At 37.6% G+C, this 14259-nt stretch overlaps 1 protein-coding gene across 1 annotated transcript; it reads left to right on the top strand.

The window, feature by feature from the left end:
* Positions 1–3695: 3695 nt before the first annotated feature.
* LOC121386269 (RNA-binding protein 7-like) lies at positions 3696–14107 on the top strand. The gene is made up of 3 exons (XM_041517113.1): positions 3696–3785; positions 7537–7790; positions 11685–14107. Exons 1-3 carry the CDS (start codon positions 3702–3704, stop codon positions 12244–12246), a joined length of 900 nt encoding a protein of 299 aa, XP_041373047.1. The 5' UTR covers positions 3696–3701; the 3' UTR covers positions 12247–14107.
* The last annotated feature ends 152 nt before the right edge of the window (positions 14108–14259 follow it).

The raw sequence follows: 14259 nt of genomic DNA, 5'->3' as shown, positions 1-14259 counted from the left end.
TACGCTTGGATTATATACCGCTTTCTTTAAAGAAATAATAAAAACGGATGTAGTTTAAATGATAGTTAAAACGTTTATCACTCATCTTTCCTTCAAGTAATTCGTACAAAATGCACCAATACTGATCAAAATTTAATAAAAAGAAAACATAATTGGGATCTATTTTTCAAGCGTCGTGCACTGTGGACAGTGTGGTCCAATGATCTGTAGTCCTACAAAAATGTTTTGGGGGGGGGGGGGGGGTAGAAATAATTTCACTTTGATTTGACATAAGAAGAAAAGTAAGAGTGTTTTGGAAATTAAAAAAAATATATATATATATATTTTGTGTGCAATTTACAAAACAATCGGCTCAGAAATAAACAACTTGTAGTAAATTCCATAGTATGAAAAAAGGCGTTCCCTGTGGGAAGTGGTTATAGCGAAAACGGCACCGTGCCAAAATAGCCCCAAGCAAAGGGGTAAGATACCAGCGAGTTGTTCCGTTTTCTCAACGTTGGTTGATCTCATTGCTCCAATTATTAAACTGAGTGCTTTGTTCTGAACCATGTTTAGTAAATTTTTGTCGGTGTGGCTTTGCTGCTGTTGACCATGTAGGCCTACTGCATCCATACTCAAGATTCTCCTTGGTAGAAACTTTTCAGAATGTTATGATCTGTACCCCACCTGGTGTCAGCTAGATTCCTCATTATGCCAAGTTTTTATAGAGTTTTTGTCTTGGCTTTCTCCACGTGTGGTTTCCAGGTCTGTCTCTTGTCAAAGCTGACCCCCAAGTATGTCTGTTGGTCTTCATACTGGAGAGGAGCGTCATCAAGTTAGAGCTTGCTTTCTTCCTGCTTCCCGGAGAGAGTCAAAAGAGTGACAGTGTGGACTTGTCTTTGTTGATTGTCATGCACCAGATTCGTATCCAAGTAGTGACACTGTCAAAGGCAATCTGCATGTGATATGTTGCTGTCGTTGCATACTCCTATGAGCACCACAAAACATGTATTGCATGTATTCCTTTAGGTAGTTCCATGACTAGGTCAGTGATGAAGATGATGAGTGTAGGTGACAGTACTCCTCCTTGAGGTACTCCATGACGCATAAGTACTTTCTTGCAGTGTTGGCCATCTACTATCTCGCCCTTCGGTTGTGTAGATAGAACTTGGTTCACTTGTACATGTTACTAGAGATGCCATTTGTCTGCAGCTTAGCTAGCAGGCCATCTTTATAAACCATAACAAAGGCCTTTTGCAGATCAATAAAAGTGGCAAGAACAAGCTTCTTTGCTTGGAAAGCGTCTTCAATTACTTGTGACAGGTAGCTTGTTGGTCTTCGGTGCTGTGGAATCATCTAAACCCAGCCTGTTCTTGAAGAATGATGTTCTCAGTCTCAAGGGACTGTTGAAACCGATGGTTGATGATGCGCTCCAGGGCCTTGCAAACGCAGTTAGTGAGGTTGATGGGTCTGTAGCTACTTGCCTTTTGCTTGTTCTTCCCTTTCTTCAGAATAGGTATCATGACTGCCTCTTTCCAGATTCATGGCACCTTACCATCAAACCAGAACAGGTTGAAAATTCCCAACAGCTTAGATAGAGATTGAGGTTCTTTTCATCCTGCCAACTTTCTATCTCCTTTCCTCTTTCGTCGATATTTTTGTATCTCCAGCTCTGGGACTGGCTGTTGAAGTCCCAACTAGAAGACAGTCATTATCTGAGGTCTGGATATTATCAAGGAAGAGTTCTTTGTCGTTTGGGCAATACACGTTTACAATGTGAAGCTCAGATGCTTTTGTTTTGATCATGACCCCAATGAATTCAGCTTTCTCCATATATCTATTGGTTTCAATGGCACTGATATTGTTCCTAACCAGAGTGACTACCCCACCTTAGGTTCTTCCACTGCGATCACTTGTGAAGGTATGGTACCATCTGACCGTGAAGCTCATGGATTCTTTCAGATGAGATTCTTGGATACAACAGATGCTGATCTGGTTTTATGCATAAAGTGTTGAAGCTCTGTATTTTTGTCTGCAACTCCTTCTGCATTCCAATGCATTATGATGATTGGGGTGATTTTTGTAGTTTTTGTCTGGCCAGTAGTTTTACTTCCTTGTCCCCTGGCTCCACGAGACGTGTGGGAAGGACTTCCAGTTAGGGTCTCTACGAGTATTCGAGTACTCGGGTACGGGTTGAGTCTAGCAAGAGTCGAGTCCGTTCACATTTTCAGGCAGATAGCAACCGAGAGACTGGGGGAATGTAACACACCCCCCCCCCCCCAAACACACACACACACTTGACGAAAATGTTGGGGGGGGGGTTAACTACTCTATATAAATACGGTTAAAATGTGGCTTGTGGTCCCCCCCCCCCGAGATTGTGCCCCTACCCCAACTCTAGATATCGTTCTAACCAGTATCGCACAACTGTCATATCCAAGGCCATGGTATGTGTTGTCCTGGTCCCTTGCTGCTAATGGAAACATGTAGCGTTGTTCTTCTAAGACTGCGTGTACCTGTTAAAATTATCAAATGTTAATAAATTAATATGCTCTAGTGGTGTCATTAAACAAAACAAACGTTTCTTTGCTAAAACAAGATACCCTTAAGAATTATGTTTTTGAAGGTTAGTCAGAATATCTGCAAAACATTGTTGTCTTATCTAAAACAAAGATTACCATTTTAGATATTCCATCCAAGAAGGATTCATTCATAACCAGTTCATAACTGCTCTTGTTCTTGTTTTATTCACTTTAACATTTTTCAGCATTTGATGTATTTAAAAGTTGAAATATTATAATAAAACATTATTTTTAAAGTGAAAATGTAGTTTAAATGTGATTTGAATGTTTTTGGGTTTTTTTAAAGCTGCAGTCCCTGGAATATTTTTATTATTTAAGCATTTAGAATGTATGATCCAGTTCTGTTTGGTACATATAAGGTCCACCACATCGCTATAGTTTGGCAATGCTCGCTTATCTACATTATCTAGGTCAACTACATACGCAATGGCCAGTTTTGTTTTTCTTCATTTAGCGGGACGCCAGTAGAACTGGGACTTTACGTGATTTGCGCAGGCGCTGTGCTTCTCACGTGATATGCAAGATATGGTCCGGACAAGGATTTACTGTTAGGTGCAGTAGACCGTGAAAAGTAGGTCACATTGACCTAGTAATAGTACGCAACACACCGCTATCCACAGGTCGTTTCGATCCCCCATACCATGAATACGACTCATCATTGACAGACGTATAAAAAGGTCTCAGGTTAGCACATTTTGCCCGAATATCTGTATCATTATTGCGCCCCCCCCCCCCCCCAGTATCGGTCGCTTATGTGTTCCTTAAAGGATCTCTTCGGGAGTGGCTGTCCTTCTTTAGACAAGGCATTAGATAGATATTCATTAAATCAACCACTATTTTGCCAAATTAATACTCGACTCAGTATTATGCGGAGTAGCCCTAGTACAAGAGTACAACTGTCTTTGGAATGTCCGTCTAGCTCTCTTACCGTCAGGAAAAAATCATAAAATGATATAACTATCTTGCCAATGACTTAGAAATACTCTAAAGTTAAAATGAAATGTACAAGCTTGCTATCACTGGTTTTATGAATAAGATTGAGTTACATGCCTCGAGTTATTTGATGAATTTGGTCTCAGGTTGAAAGGTGGGGGGACCCAAACTGAAAGAGGCGGAAATAAATAAGTATTAAGATCTAAAATGTCGGACGCGGAGCGAACGTTATTTGTTGGTGGTCTTACTGATAAAACAACTGAAGAACTTTTATACGAATTGTTTCTTCAGGTTTGCAAAACCCGATTGTATCATCAAAAGTTTAGAATTTCCCCCAGTTCTATACAATAGGTTTATATACTAGTATTAGGGTTAGGATCAGGATGAATGCTTCACGTTCGGTACCCATGTCAGTTCGCCCCTACTTTCACTTTGGGTTTGGTGTGTCCATTTTTAAATATTAATAAGAAAAAATGTAGGAAAGAGTTCCGTATTTTGAAAGAGTTCGACTCGTACCCCTCTAAAGACTAACTCTAAAAATTTAAAAGCGTACGGATCGAACTCATGCCCCATTGCGATGATGAAACCATGACGTTTCTCCCCCAAGGCAGTTTGCCTCCAGTCAGTTCGCAGGGCTTGAAATTAAGACTTTATCACCCACAGCAATTAAAAAAATTAATTGCCGACGGCAGTTTTTTTAAACTGACTTTTGTAGCAAACAAACTTATCAGAAAAGTTATTTTTATGTATGTGCATGTAGTCAAATAGCAATAAACTGCAATAAACAAGAATTTATTATAAATGGAATCATGGACTACTAGTATAAGCTAACATTTAATGGAACCTGGTGTTTCAGGCCTGCACAAATTGCATGAACAGCCGTTTCTTTCGTGCATTGGTTATGCCATTTTATTTGGCATAACCGATTTACCGTTTGTGTAAAATTTACTAAATGATTAGTCCCGGCAACGTACTAACATATTTTTATCGTGAGTACAAACATTAGACTTGTTCCCAACACAGTGTTTTTTCGTTTCGCGTAACATAATCAGTCAAGTTTGTATAAATATCTTGCGAAATAGGTGCATTCCCATTGGTTATTAGAAGGTGTTATAGCCGAATTTAACCAATCAAAAATGGCGATATTGTGATGGTCATTACAATCTCGAACTGGATTAGCAACCAGGGTAAACCAGAATCACAGTGACCCTATTATTAACTGTAATTCCAAATCGGATAGTGACAGTGACGACGACCACAGTGTCAATGATAATGACAGTGACAGTATCAGTATCCACTGTTCCTCAGATAAGGAAGATGGCACTGAGTCTCCCACTCAGGACTGAATGTCATGACATATTATATACACATTGATTGAAGAGATCGCCTTGCAGTGAATTCTTATTTATTCACACGTAGTTATGCACACATGATGATGTGTTTTATAGGCCAAGCCTGACATTCACTATATTTTGGTAATTTATTACAATAGTCCTAATCATTATTATTATTTTTAAATCTCTTAAACATTTGTGTATATATTCTTTTCACTTACCATTGCCACTCTCGTTTCTCAAAATTAAGTTGTTGTTTTTTAAATTATAAAGAAAAAAACCAGGTTATGCAAACCAAAATAAGTTATGTAAAATCTTTTGGCATAACCCCTTTTCAAGTTATGCAAATTTTTAATTTGCACAGGCTTGTGTTTCTGAGATGAAGTTGCTTAAGTTTTCGGTGTATATGACATGAAAATTGTTCTATGGATGATATTAAATTGTACTTACATGTATATAGTGTTCTTGCTGGGTGAAAATTAAAGGAGGATGGGCACGCAGCCCCCACCCCACCCCACCATTAAAAAACAAAAACAAACCAAACCTAAAAAGAAAAAAAAGGAACATTTCGTTGTGTGTTGGTTGACTTTGAGGAAATACCTATCCCTTATTTTGCCCCTTGTTATCTGGTACTGAAAAGTTAGTATGATGTACAAGCTGCCTTATCTTTTGTGCACTGTTAGTTAAAACGTAATTCAGTTAAAACGGGAGTGTTGGTCTGACATTCACGGGTATTCGTTTTGCTAAACTGATCAAAGTTTTAATATTATTTTAATAAAGATTTTAAGATATCTGAAAAATAATAAAGATTTATTTTTAAGCGATACCCTACCTTGGGATAACATTTTTTTTATTTTTTTATTTCCATCTTCATCGAGTGAATCGATCGCATTGCCAGCTGGTAAAACTTTTCATTTTTGTAAAGGCAGTGTATATATTATTTGGCACCCAAGATAAATTATTTTAATAATGAAAACTACCACTTTAGTTTTTATAAGCGGTGATATCCCCCCCCCCCTCCCCCCCCAAAAAAAAAGAGAAAAATAATAATAATAAACGTTTCTAATATTTTATAAGGAATTGCTGAATAAACAAATGACAGTAAGTAAAAATCATCAGTTACGACCCATAAAATCTGCAACTGAGGTTAAAATATCAGACACGAGTTAGTGGACACAAAAGACAGAATTACTGTTCTGATCACGTGACAAAGTTGGTGCCAAAAAGGGGGGGGGGGGGTGGTGTTTCAGTCTGAGATTGCCGAAACAAATAAAAATAAAATGTTTTCATTGTTAAAATAAAATATAAGTTTTATTTGTGTATCAAACATACAAATGGATACTGGAATGGGACACAACAGAGGCTGTTAAGAAATAGTATTAAATTATGTTACGGTAACTTCCGTAAGCTACTGAAGTTTTTCATCAGTTGCGCTTATGTACACAACACAGCTTGTTTCCTTTGATGTCCAGTGTGCAGACTGATTGATGTTTTTCAGTGTGAAAAAAAAAGTGCATCGGAGCCAGGTGCTGTAAATTATAACAGGATACCAAAAAATAAAGAGGTGCGCAGAAACAACAAATGGGGCTGCCAAACATCAAAACGGGCAGCATAACATGAAAGCAAGGAGGCATAATGCAGTTAGAACATATATTATACAACAACATATGGTACACACATGACTAAATATAGTTCCATCACGTGATTAGAACTAAATGCCCATTAACTCCAACCAGGACCCAAACATCCATGTTAAATACTGGCAGATACATACACATATATATATTGATTTAAATATATTATTAAACAAATCTGTGCAAAGAAACACATTTTGAAACTTAAAATAAAGTTTATTTTCGACACGCCCTCTCCATTATACAGATGCTGTTGTGATTTTGACAGCTAAAAATAATACTTTAGGCCTACGTCATTTCCTCCCATAATGAAAACACAGGAAATAGTGAGGTCTATTGGATTGCCATCTTCAGTACTCCAGCACATGCGTGACGTCGACTTCAGTGACAAAAAGAAAAAAACCTATGCCAAAATCATCTTTATTATCTAACATAATATTGGGGAAGGAGTAAACCAAGAAAGAGTTGGGGTGAACTGACAATTCGTTGAGGTCAAACAGGGGGCGAAACATCTGGTATCCATTAAGATTATGATAATTGCTAGTTCTCGAAAACCGTCCTATTTTAGAATAGGTTATTTAAAAACAAAACAGCGCATTGTAGATCATTGTCGTGTCAACATTTGTTTTGGGTGCACTTTTTTAACAAATGATAGTATTTTTTTGTGTACAGTACAATGAATCATAACAGTTACGCTGCATGTTAACATGTTACGGACAGTAAAGTAGTTGACTAAACAGTTTGGGATAAGTTGACCAATAATAGGGTTCACAAGCCAAATTTTTCTGAATGGCAACATTTGAAAAATTCAGCCAGTTATTGTTTCTACGATATTTCGAATCTGACGAAGAGATAGTAGTGGAGATTTTGTTTTTCTCATTGTTATGCATCGCAAATCAATTTTACAGTAGCTTAAATTGCGATGAATTTGCTGATTGCTGCTGCAAGCTTAATGTGGGTGTTTTTTACAGTAGTCTGAACTAGAAAATGTTTTATTTTAGACATTAAAGTTTTATACATGTATGTAAGCATGGGTCCCGGAATTAATTAAAAATTCAATCTGTTATTGTGCAGGCTGGTCCACTGGAAAAAGTTACAATACCAAAGGAGAAAGATGGCCGGAAGAAGAAATTTGCGTTCATTACATTCCGCCACGAGGACTCCGTTCCATACAGCGTCAAGGCGATGGAGGGGATTCAGCTGCATGGACAGAACCTCCGCATTCAGCCCCGGACCGGCTCCTCCCACAGCTCGCCCTATTCCAGCCCCATGTACAACGAAGCCCAGGATGTGCCGCATGTCAGCAATCCCACGCCTCCATACCACCGGTAACTCTTGACAATTAGCACGGTTTCTGCCAGAGGGTATGAAGGGTACAACTATGTACCCTAAAATTTTGGAAATTAGTGGATATATGTATATATATATATATACTGAACAAAATAAGAAACTTCCGCTAACTTTGCTTGAACATAACTTGATGAAAACAAACCGAGGGAATAATTGTTATATATGCGTTTAAAGAGTGTTCCATGATGCATCGTTTGGTGCAAAAATCTTGGCCATAGGTTAACAGAAACTGGGAGAAATTTTGACCAAGTGTGGTAGGGGTTAAAAAAAAAAAAACCCACTTAATAACGGGTATGACCACCTCTTGAATTGACCACTGCAGTGCATCACAGGCGCATAGAATTGACTAAAGTGTTAATTTCTGCCTGTGGAATATTGTTCCATTCCTGAATGAGCGCTTGACGAAGTTCGTTGACGTTAACGGGTGGGTGGGACGGCCTCAATCATCTGTCCAGACTATCCCAGACATGCTTGATAGGGTTGAGATCAGGACTTTTAGCGGGCCAGTCATCAATGAAATCAATGTTATTTGTCCTCAGAAAATTTACACCGTCTCTAGCTGTATGAGAGGTGGCATTATCATGCTAAAAAATCGAGATGTTGGCGTTGTTATGGAACAGAGGAATGACGTGATGAGCGAGAATGTCATCGCGGTAACGTTGAGCATTTAAATTGCCATCAATGACGACTAGTGGTGAACGATAACCATGGGCAATGGCTGCCCAGACCATGACACAACCCCCACCCCCGAAACAATCTCGTTCAAGAACACAACAGTCAGCATAGCGTTCATTTCTCCTACGGTAGACGCGCACCCTGCCATCACCACGTTGTAAAGAAAATCTGGATTCATCCGAAAAAAGAACGGTATTCCAGCGTCGCCGTATCCAACGAGTGTGTACATGTGCCCGATTTAGACGATGACGTTGCGTTAAAACGTATCCGACGTAAGGACGTCGTGCATGTAACCCATTCTCCCGCAGACGATTACAAACAGTTTGCCCACTGATTCGGTTATTATGAAGCCCAGGTGTGTTAGCAACAGTAGCAGTGGCAGTTTAGAATCGATTGCACAAATGCGTGTTCATGATATAGCGGTCTTGACTGCGCGTTGTAACACGTGAACATCAACGACGTGGAGAGTCGTCGGTGCGTCCTGTCGTTCGAAATCTTACGCGAAGATTTCATATCTCTCGACTAGAACTCCCAACATGCCTTGCAACGTCTTCTGTCGACATGCCAGCATCAAGCATGGCAATAGCCCGTTAGCGTAAATTATTGGGTATTCTTGGCATACTAAAAATGCTACAATGTAAAAAACTTTAATTTTTTTTATTATTTTGAAGTGTTTTCGTTCACTTGACAACAGTGTCAGTAAGACAAGTAAAACAAATTGACCGAATACTACACGGGACATGTCAAACCATGCACGCACGTGCAAACTGAATTTCATGTTGTCGACGATTAACAGTGCAAAAATAATCGATAAAATTCACGAATCCTGATAATACAGCTCACGGCTAATACTACCTATATAATTTCATTACACAATGAATTCTTTAACACAACAAATACTATATGTACAAATTGGAAGTTTCTTTTTTTGTTCAGTATATATATATATATTTTTTTATTTAAAATTTCAAAGTTCATGAAATGCAGTGTCCATTTGAAAACATTTCAAACCCATAACCAGCCGATTGTTTTTTAAATTGGGCACAAGAATAGTATTGTTTTGTTATTTCCAAAACACTTTTACTTTTCTTCCTAGTCAAACAAAACTGAAATTATTTACAATAGACCTCTTTCTCAATCCACTGCACATGTGCCCGTTGCAGAGTAACAGAATAAAATCAATTCCTTTTTTTAACTTTTCCCAATTAGATAAACACTTCTCTACTTAGATATGGTATATATAAAAAAATGCAACAAAACACCTGATATACAGACATATATATATATATATATATATATATATATATATATATACATGTATATATATATATATATATATACATGTGTAAAAGGAAATATATATATATATATATATATATATATATATATATATACAGTCAAACCTGTCCTAGCGGCCACCTGTACTCAGCGGTCACCTGCCTTAAGCGGCCAGTGGCCACCTAAATCGGATCCCAAATCGCTAAAATACCTGCATTAAGCGGCCACAGTAAAGTTTTACTCTTATATAAAAGGGATATTTTAACAACAGCGATAAGGTGCAGCAAATAACTGATCTTCACACCTTCAGGAATACTAGTACCCATTCAGTCCCGACATCTCCACTGTGTATCAATTAAGGAAGTATGAATCTGACATGCATCTAATTGCCTCTGGGCAGGCTACGCTTGACATTTGTAGATTCACTTACTATAACAATACATCGCATGAAGTCGGAATTAAATAATTAAATGGAAAAAGAAAACAAAATTGTGGAGAACGGTTAATTTAATATATTCTATTTACATTATTTCTGAAGGAGACAACATGTCAAAAGTTGATTTATAGTCAACTATGAAGCACAAATCCGTTAATTAGCAGTACAGATGGTAAAACAAGAAACAACAAAAAATGTTTTAAAGACTATATATGTGGCAACCTGTACTCAGCGGCCACCTGTCTTAATCGGCCACGTTTATCTACTCCCTTGTGTGGCCGCTTAAGACAGGTTTGACTGTGTATATATATATATATATATATATATATATATATATATATGTGTGTGTGTGTATATACTCTCTCTCTCTCTCTCTCTCTCTCTCTCTCTCTCTCTCTCAAATATATATATCGATCGAATATATATATCGAATGCCATAACCTGTCGATGCCATAACCTATGGAATCTGTCAACTGTTTTGTTTATACTTTTTACGAGATAGTCTTTTAATCTGGCGTTATCAAAACCCTCGGGTACGAGTCGCAGAGACTTTGTCCAAGTTGTTGCACTGCTTTTTAAAGGGACATTCCCGAGTTTGCTGCAATTTTTAAGATGTTATCGACTAACAGAGACTTTTTAACGATTGTAATTACATATCAAATATATTTTTCTGCATAAAATATCAGTGGCTGTATATTAAACGTGTTTCTGATCGTTCTAATATTTGTACTATGTTAAATTTCATCTTATTTCCTAAAATATTGTTTTTTCTTATGTACGAAGTTATTTGAAGACAAAATCCAGTCTGGGCTTCTTACAAATATTAAGACGATCAGAAACACATTGAATATACACACTGGTATTCTAAACAAGAAAATATATTTAATATGTAAATTTAATCGTAGAAATATTTTATTAGTCGGAAACATCTTACAATGCAGCAAACTCAGGAATGTCCCTTTAATTTGAACCATTCCGCTGTAAATTTCAGCGGACCGTTTTCTACGGCCATTATACCATCTAATTCAAAATATGTACATGTTAGTTGCCAAAGTTTAAAAGTCTCCTACGAAGCTACTCAAGTCACCCATAACAACCTGTCTGTCACGCCCCCCAATTTGTAAATAGACTAGTTTCAGTCTATTTTGTCAAGGGACGTTACTCTTCGCGCGCATGCGCAATAGGAATGCGAAATACCTCTATTGGGTTTTTTTTTAGTATAGTAGCAGCACTTGTAATCTGTTTTGTTTTTATTGTGTACACTCAAGTCCTGAATTTGATGTCATTATTTATAACATTTTAGACTATTAGAGCCTGAATGTACAGTTTTATTTAAGAAAAACATTTGATAATAAATTACATTTAATTTTAGTGGTTAAAAAGCCCTCTGTTAGTAACATCTGATAAAATCAGAACAGTGTCTTGGATTGGCACACACATACAACATCATGTATGAAAAATAAATATTTAAATCCTTCTACAGGTCATACTCCTGGCAAGAACCACAACCCAGACATGTTGACGGTGGTGCTCCATTCAGAAGTCCCCAGAACCAAACAGCATACAGACAGGGCCAGTCGGACTACCGGGATCGGTCACGGGACAGGGACAGGTCCGATTCAAGAGACCACTCCGAGACAGATCACACCCGATCATCCGGCCGACCATCCAGATTCGATCGTTTTGACCAGCACGATACTTCCAGAGGAAAGGACAACTACACACCTCTCCAGAAATCACAGACGTGGCACGGCAACGACCTGTCAGTTGCCGATAGGTCAGGAAGGTCAGGATCGCAGGAACATTCTCCCAATCTGTCGCCTATGGGCCAGGATTGTGGTCAGATAATGTTGAGTGCAGGTTATTCCGGTGGCCCCCAGTTCCAGGCTGAAAGAATGGACCCGGTCTCGATTGAAGTACGCAGACAGAGGATTTTAAGTCGACAGGGACATTCACTTAGTGCACACAAACAGCACAACTATGACAGACATGATAGAGGCATGCAGCCGCGGAATCCAACCCACGGCCAGAGGAGGAGGTATTAGATAGCATTAAGTTTTGTGTGGACACATGCAGAGGTGAACATCATGCAGATTTTCCAACATTTCATTTTAGCACTCCTCAAGAATGGGGGGCGGGATTTAGCTGTCGGTTGAGTGCTCTCTTGAGGTGCTTGCATTACAGGATCGAACCACCTCGGTGGACCCATTCAACTGATTGTTTTTTCTTGTTCCAACCAGTGCTATGTAGCGAGTTTCCCCTCATGTCTATGAGTCACAATAATCATATGTTTGACATCCAATAGCCGATTATTAATTGATCAGTGTGGTCCAGTGGTGTCGTTAAACAAAACAAACTTCTTCCTCAAGAATGGTTCCTGTTTTTGATCTCTGAGGAAAAGCTTTGCAGATTTTTTTATATAGAGCCCATAAAATATTAGCACTTTGGCATATTCAAGTTTCATTTAGCCAAACAACAAAAACGACAGTACATCCATGAACAACAGACAATTTTTAAATTAGCTTTTTGGTGAATTAGTAATGAAATATATTCGCCAAATTCAACTTTAAATTTACATTTGACAAGCGATTGCTTAAACCTGGACCAAGTTAATGTCTTTTTCATCTGTGGAAAGGACTCTGGTTCAAATTGGTGAGATAGCAGATTTGATCACTTCGATGGGGTGTTGTTAAAAGTGTCATTCATTCATTCTTTGATCATTTCAGTCACTGGGATCATTAAGAACAAGGATTTAAAAGATTTGTTTTATTGAGTTCTTGGATGGAAAAGAAACTTGATGATAAGCAGTGAAAGTTGTACCATGTAAACTGTGGTTCAAAACTATTTTTATCAGTAAAAAATCGTTTCACAAACATTTTCTTCACTTGATCATGTTTAAGACTACAGGTACATGTACGACATCAACCATTTACTAGCATAATTATCTTACTAATTTGTACAGCTTTTTATAAATTATTAACAATGGAAAATTATTTTTACAAGCAAATGAATTTTAAAAAATTATTTTAACAAGAAGAAGAAGAATAAATTTTGATCTTGTTCAAATAATCTTTAAAGAATTCATTTAAACATTTCTGTTATATAATTTTATTTGTTTTCCATTCTTCTCAGTTATGCTAAGAAGCTGATTTTGTATGGTTGTCTCTCATTATATGAGTTACAGAGACCCATTCTTTTATGTTTTTCCTATCCCAAACATTGCCCCACGACAGGTATGTCCAAAGCCATGGTATGTGCTGTCCCATCTACTTGACAGTGCATATAAAAGATCCCTTGCTAATGGAGAAATGGGTGGTTTCCTCTCCGAGACTATGTCAGAATTATCAAATGTTTGACATTCAATAGCAGTTGATTAATAAATCAATGCGCTTTAGTGAGGTCATTAAATTAAAAACAAAAACCCACTTAACTTTGTTCATCTCCAATGAAAAATTAAACAAAAAACTAATATGCAAATGGTTCAATTGTTCACAATGACATTCACACCTAATAAGCACAAGTTTATTGATGATACTGGCACCATTATCTTAAAAATTAAATGCCTCATTGCTGTTTAGTTATTATTTATGGACCTCGGTCTTCAAAGCTGCACACCGTGAATATATACTGAACAAGAAAAGAAACTTAAATATTAATTCAGTTTTCCTTAATTTTGTTTAAAATTATCTAGATTGAATCCCAGTAGTGTTTGTGCCTCTAATGTTTTTTATTGTTTTATAAACATTTTACACCAATTTTGATGGTGTTTGTAAACCGAATTAATTGCATAATAAAAAATAAAAAAAAATATATACAGTAAAGTACTCTTATAACAAACTGGAAGGGACCATGATAGTTAGTTCGTTATAGCAGTAGTTCATTGTACACATTTGCATAAGTTGGTTATTGGGGGGGGGGTTGCAAGACGTAGCCCAGTGGTAAAGCGCTCACTTTATGAGCGGTCAGTTTGGAATTGATCCCCGTTGGTGGTCCCATTGGGCTATTTCTCATCCCAGCCTGAGCACCACAACTGGTATATCAAAGGCCGTGGTATATGC

Source organism: Gigantopelta aegis, chromosome 12, assembly GCF_016097555.1.
Source record: "Gigantopelta aegis isolate Gae_Host chromosome 12, Gae_host_genome, whole genome shotgun sequence".
Classification (NCBI taxonomy): domain Eukaryota; kingdom Metazoa; phylum Mollusca; class Gastropoda; order Neomphalida; family Peltospiridae; genus Gigantopelta; species Gigantopelta aegis.
This window is presented reverse-complemented; position numbering and strand designations above follow the sequence as displayed.

Coding starts and splice junctions, on each gene's coding strand:
- LOC121386269 (XM_041517113.1), top strand. CDS start 3,702: ATGTCGGACGCGGAGCGAACGTTATTTGTTGGTGGTCTTACTGATAAA. Junction 3,786..7,536: donor TATACGAATTGTTTCTTCAG/GTTTGCAAAACC, acceptor GTTATTGTGCAG/GCTGGTCCACTGGAAAAAGT. Junction 7,791..11,684: donor CCCACGCCTCCATACCACCG/GTAACTCTTGAC, acceptor ATCCTTCTACAG/GTCATACTCCTGGCAAGAAC.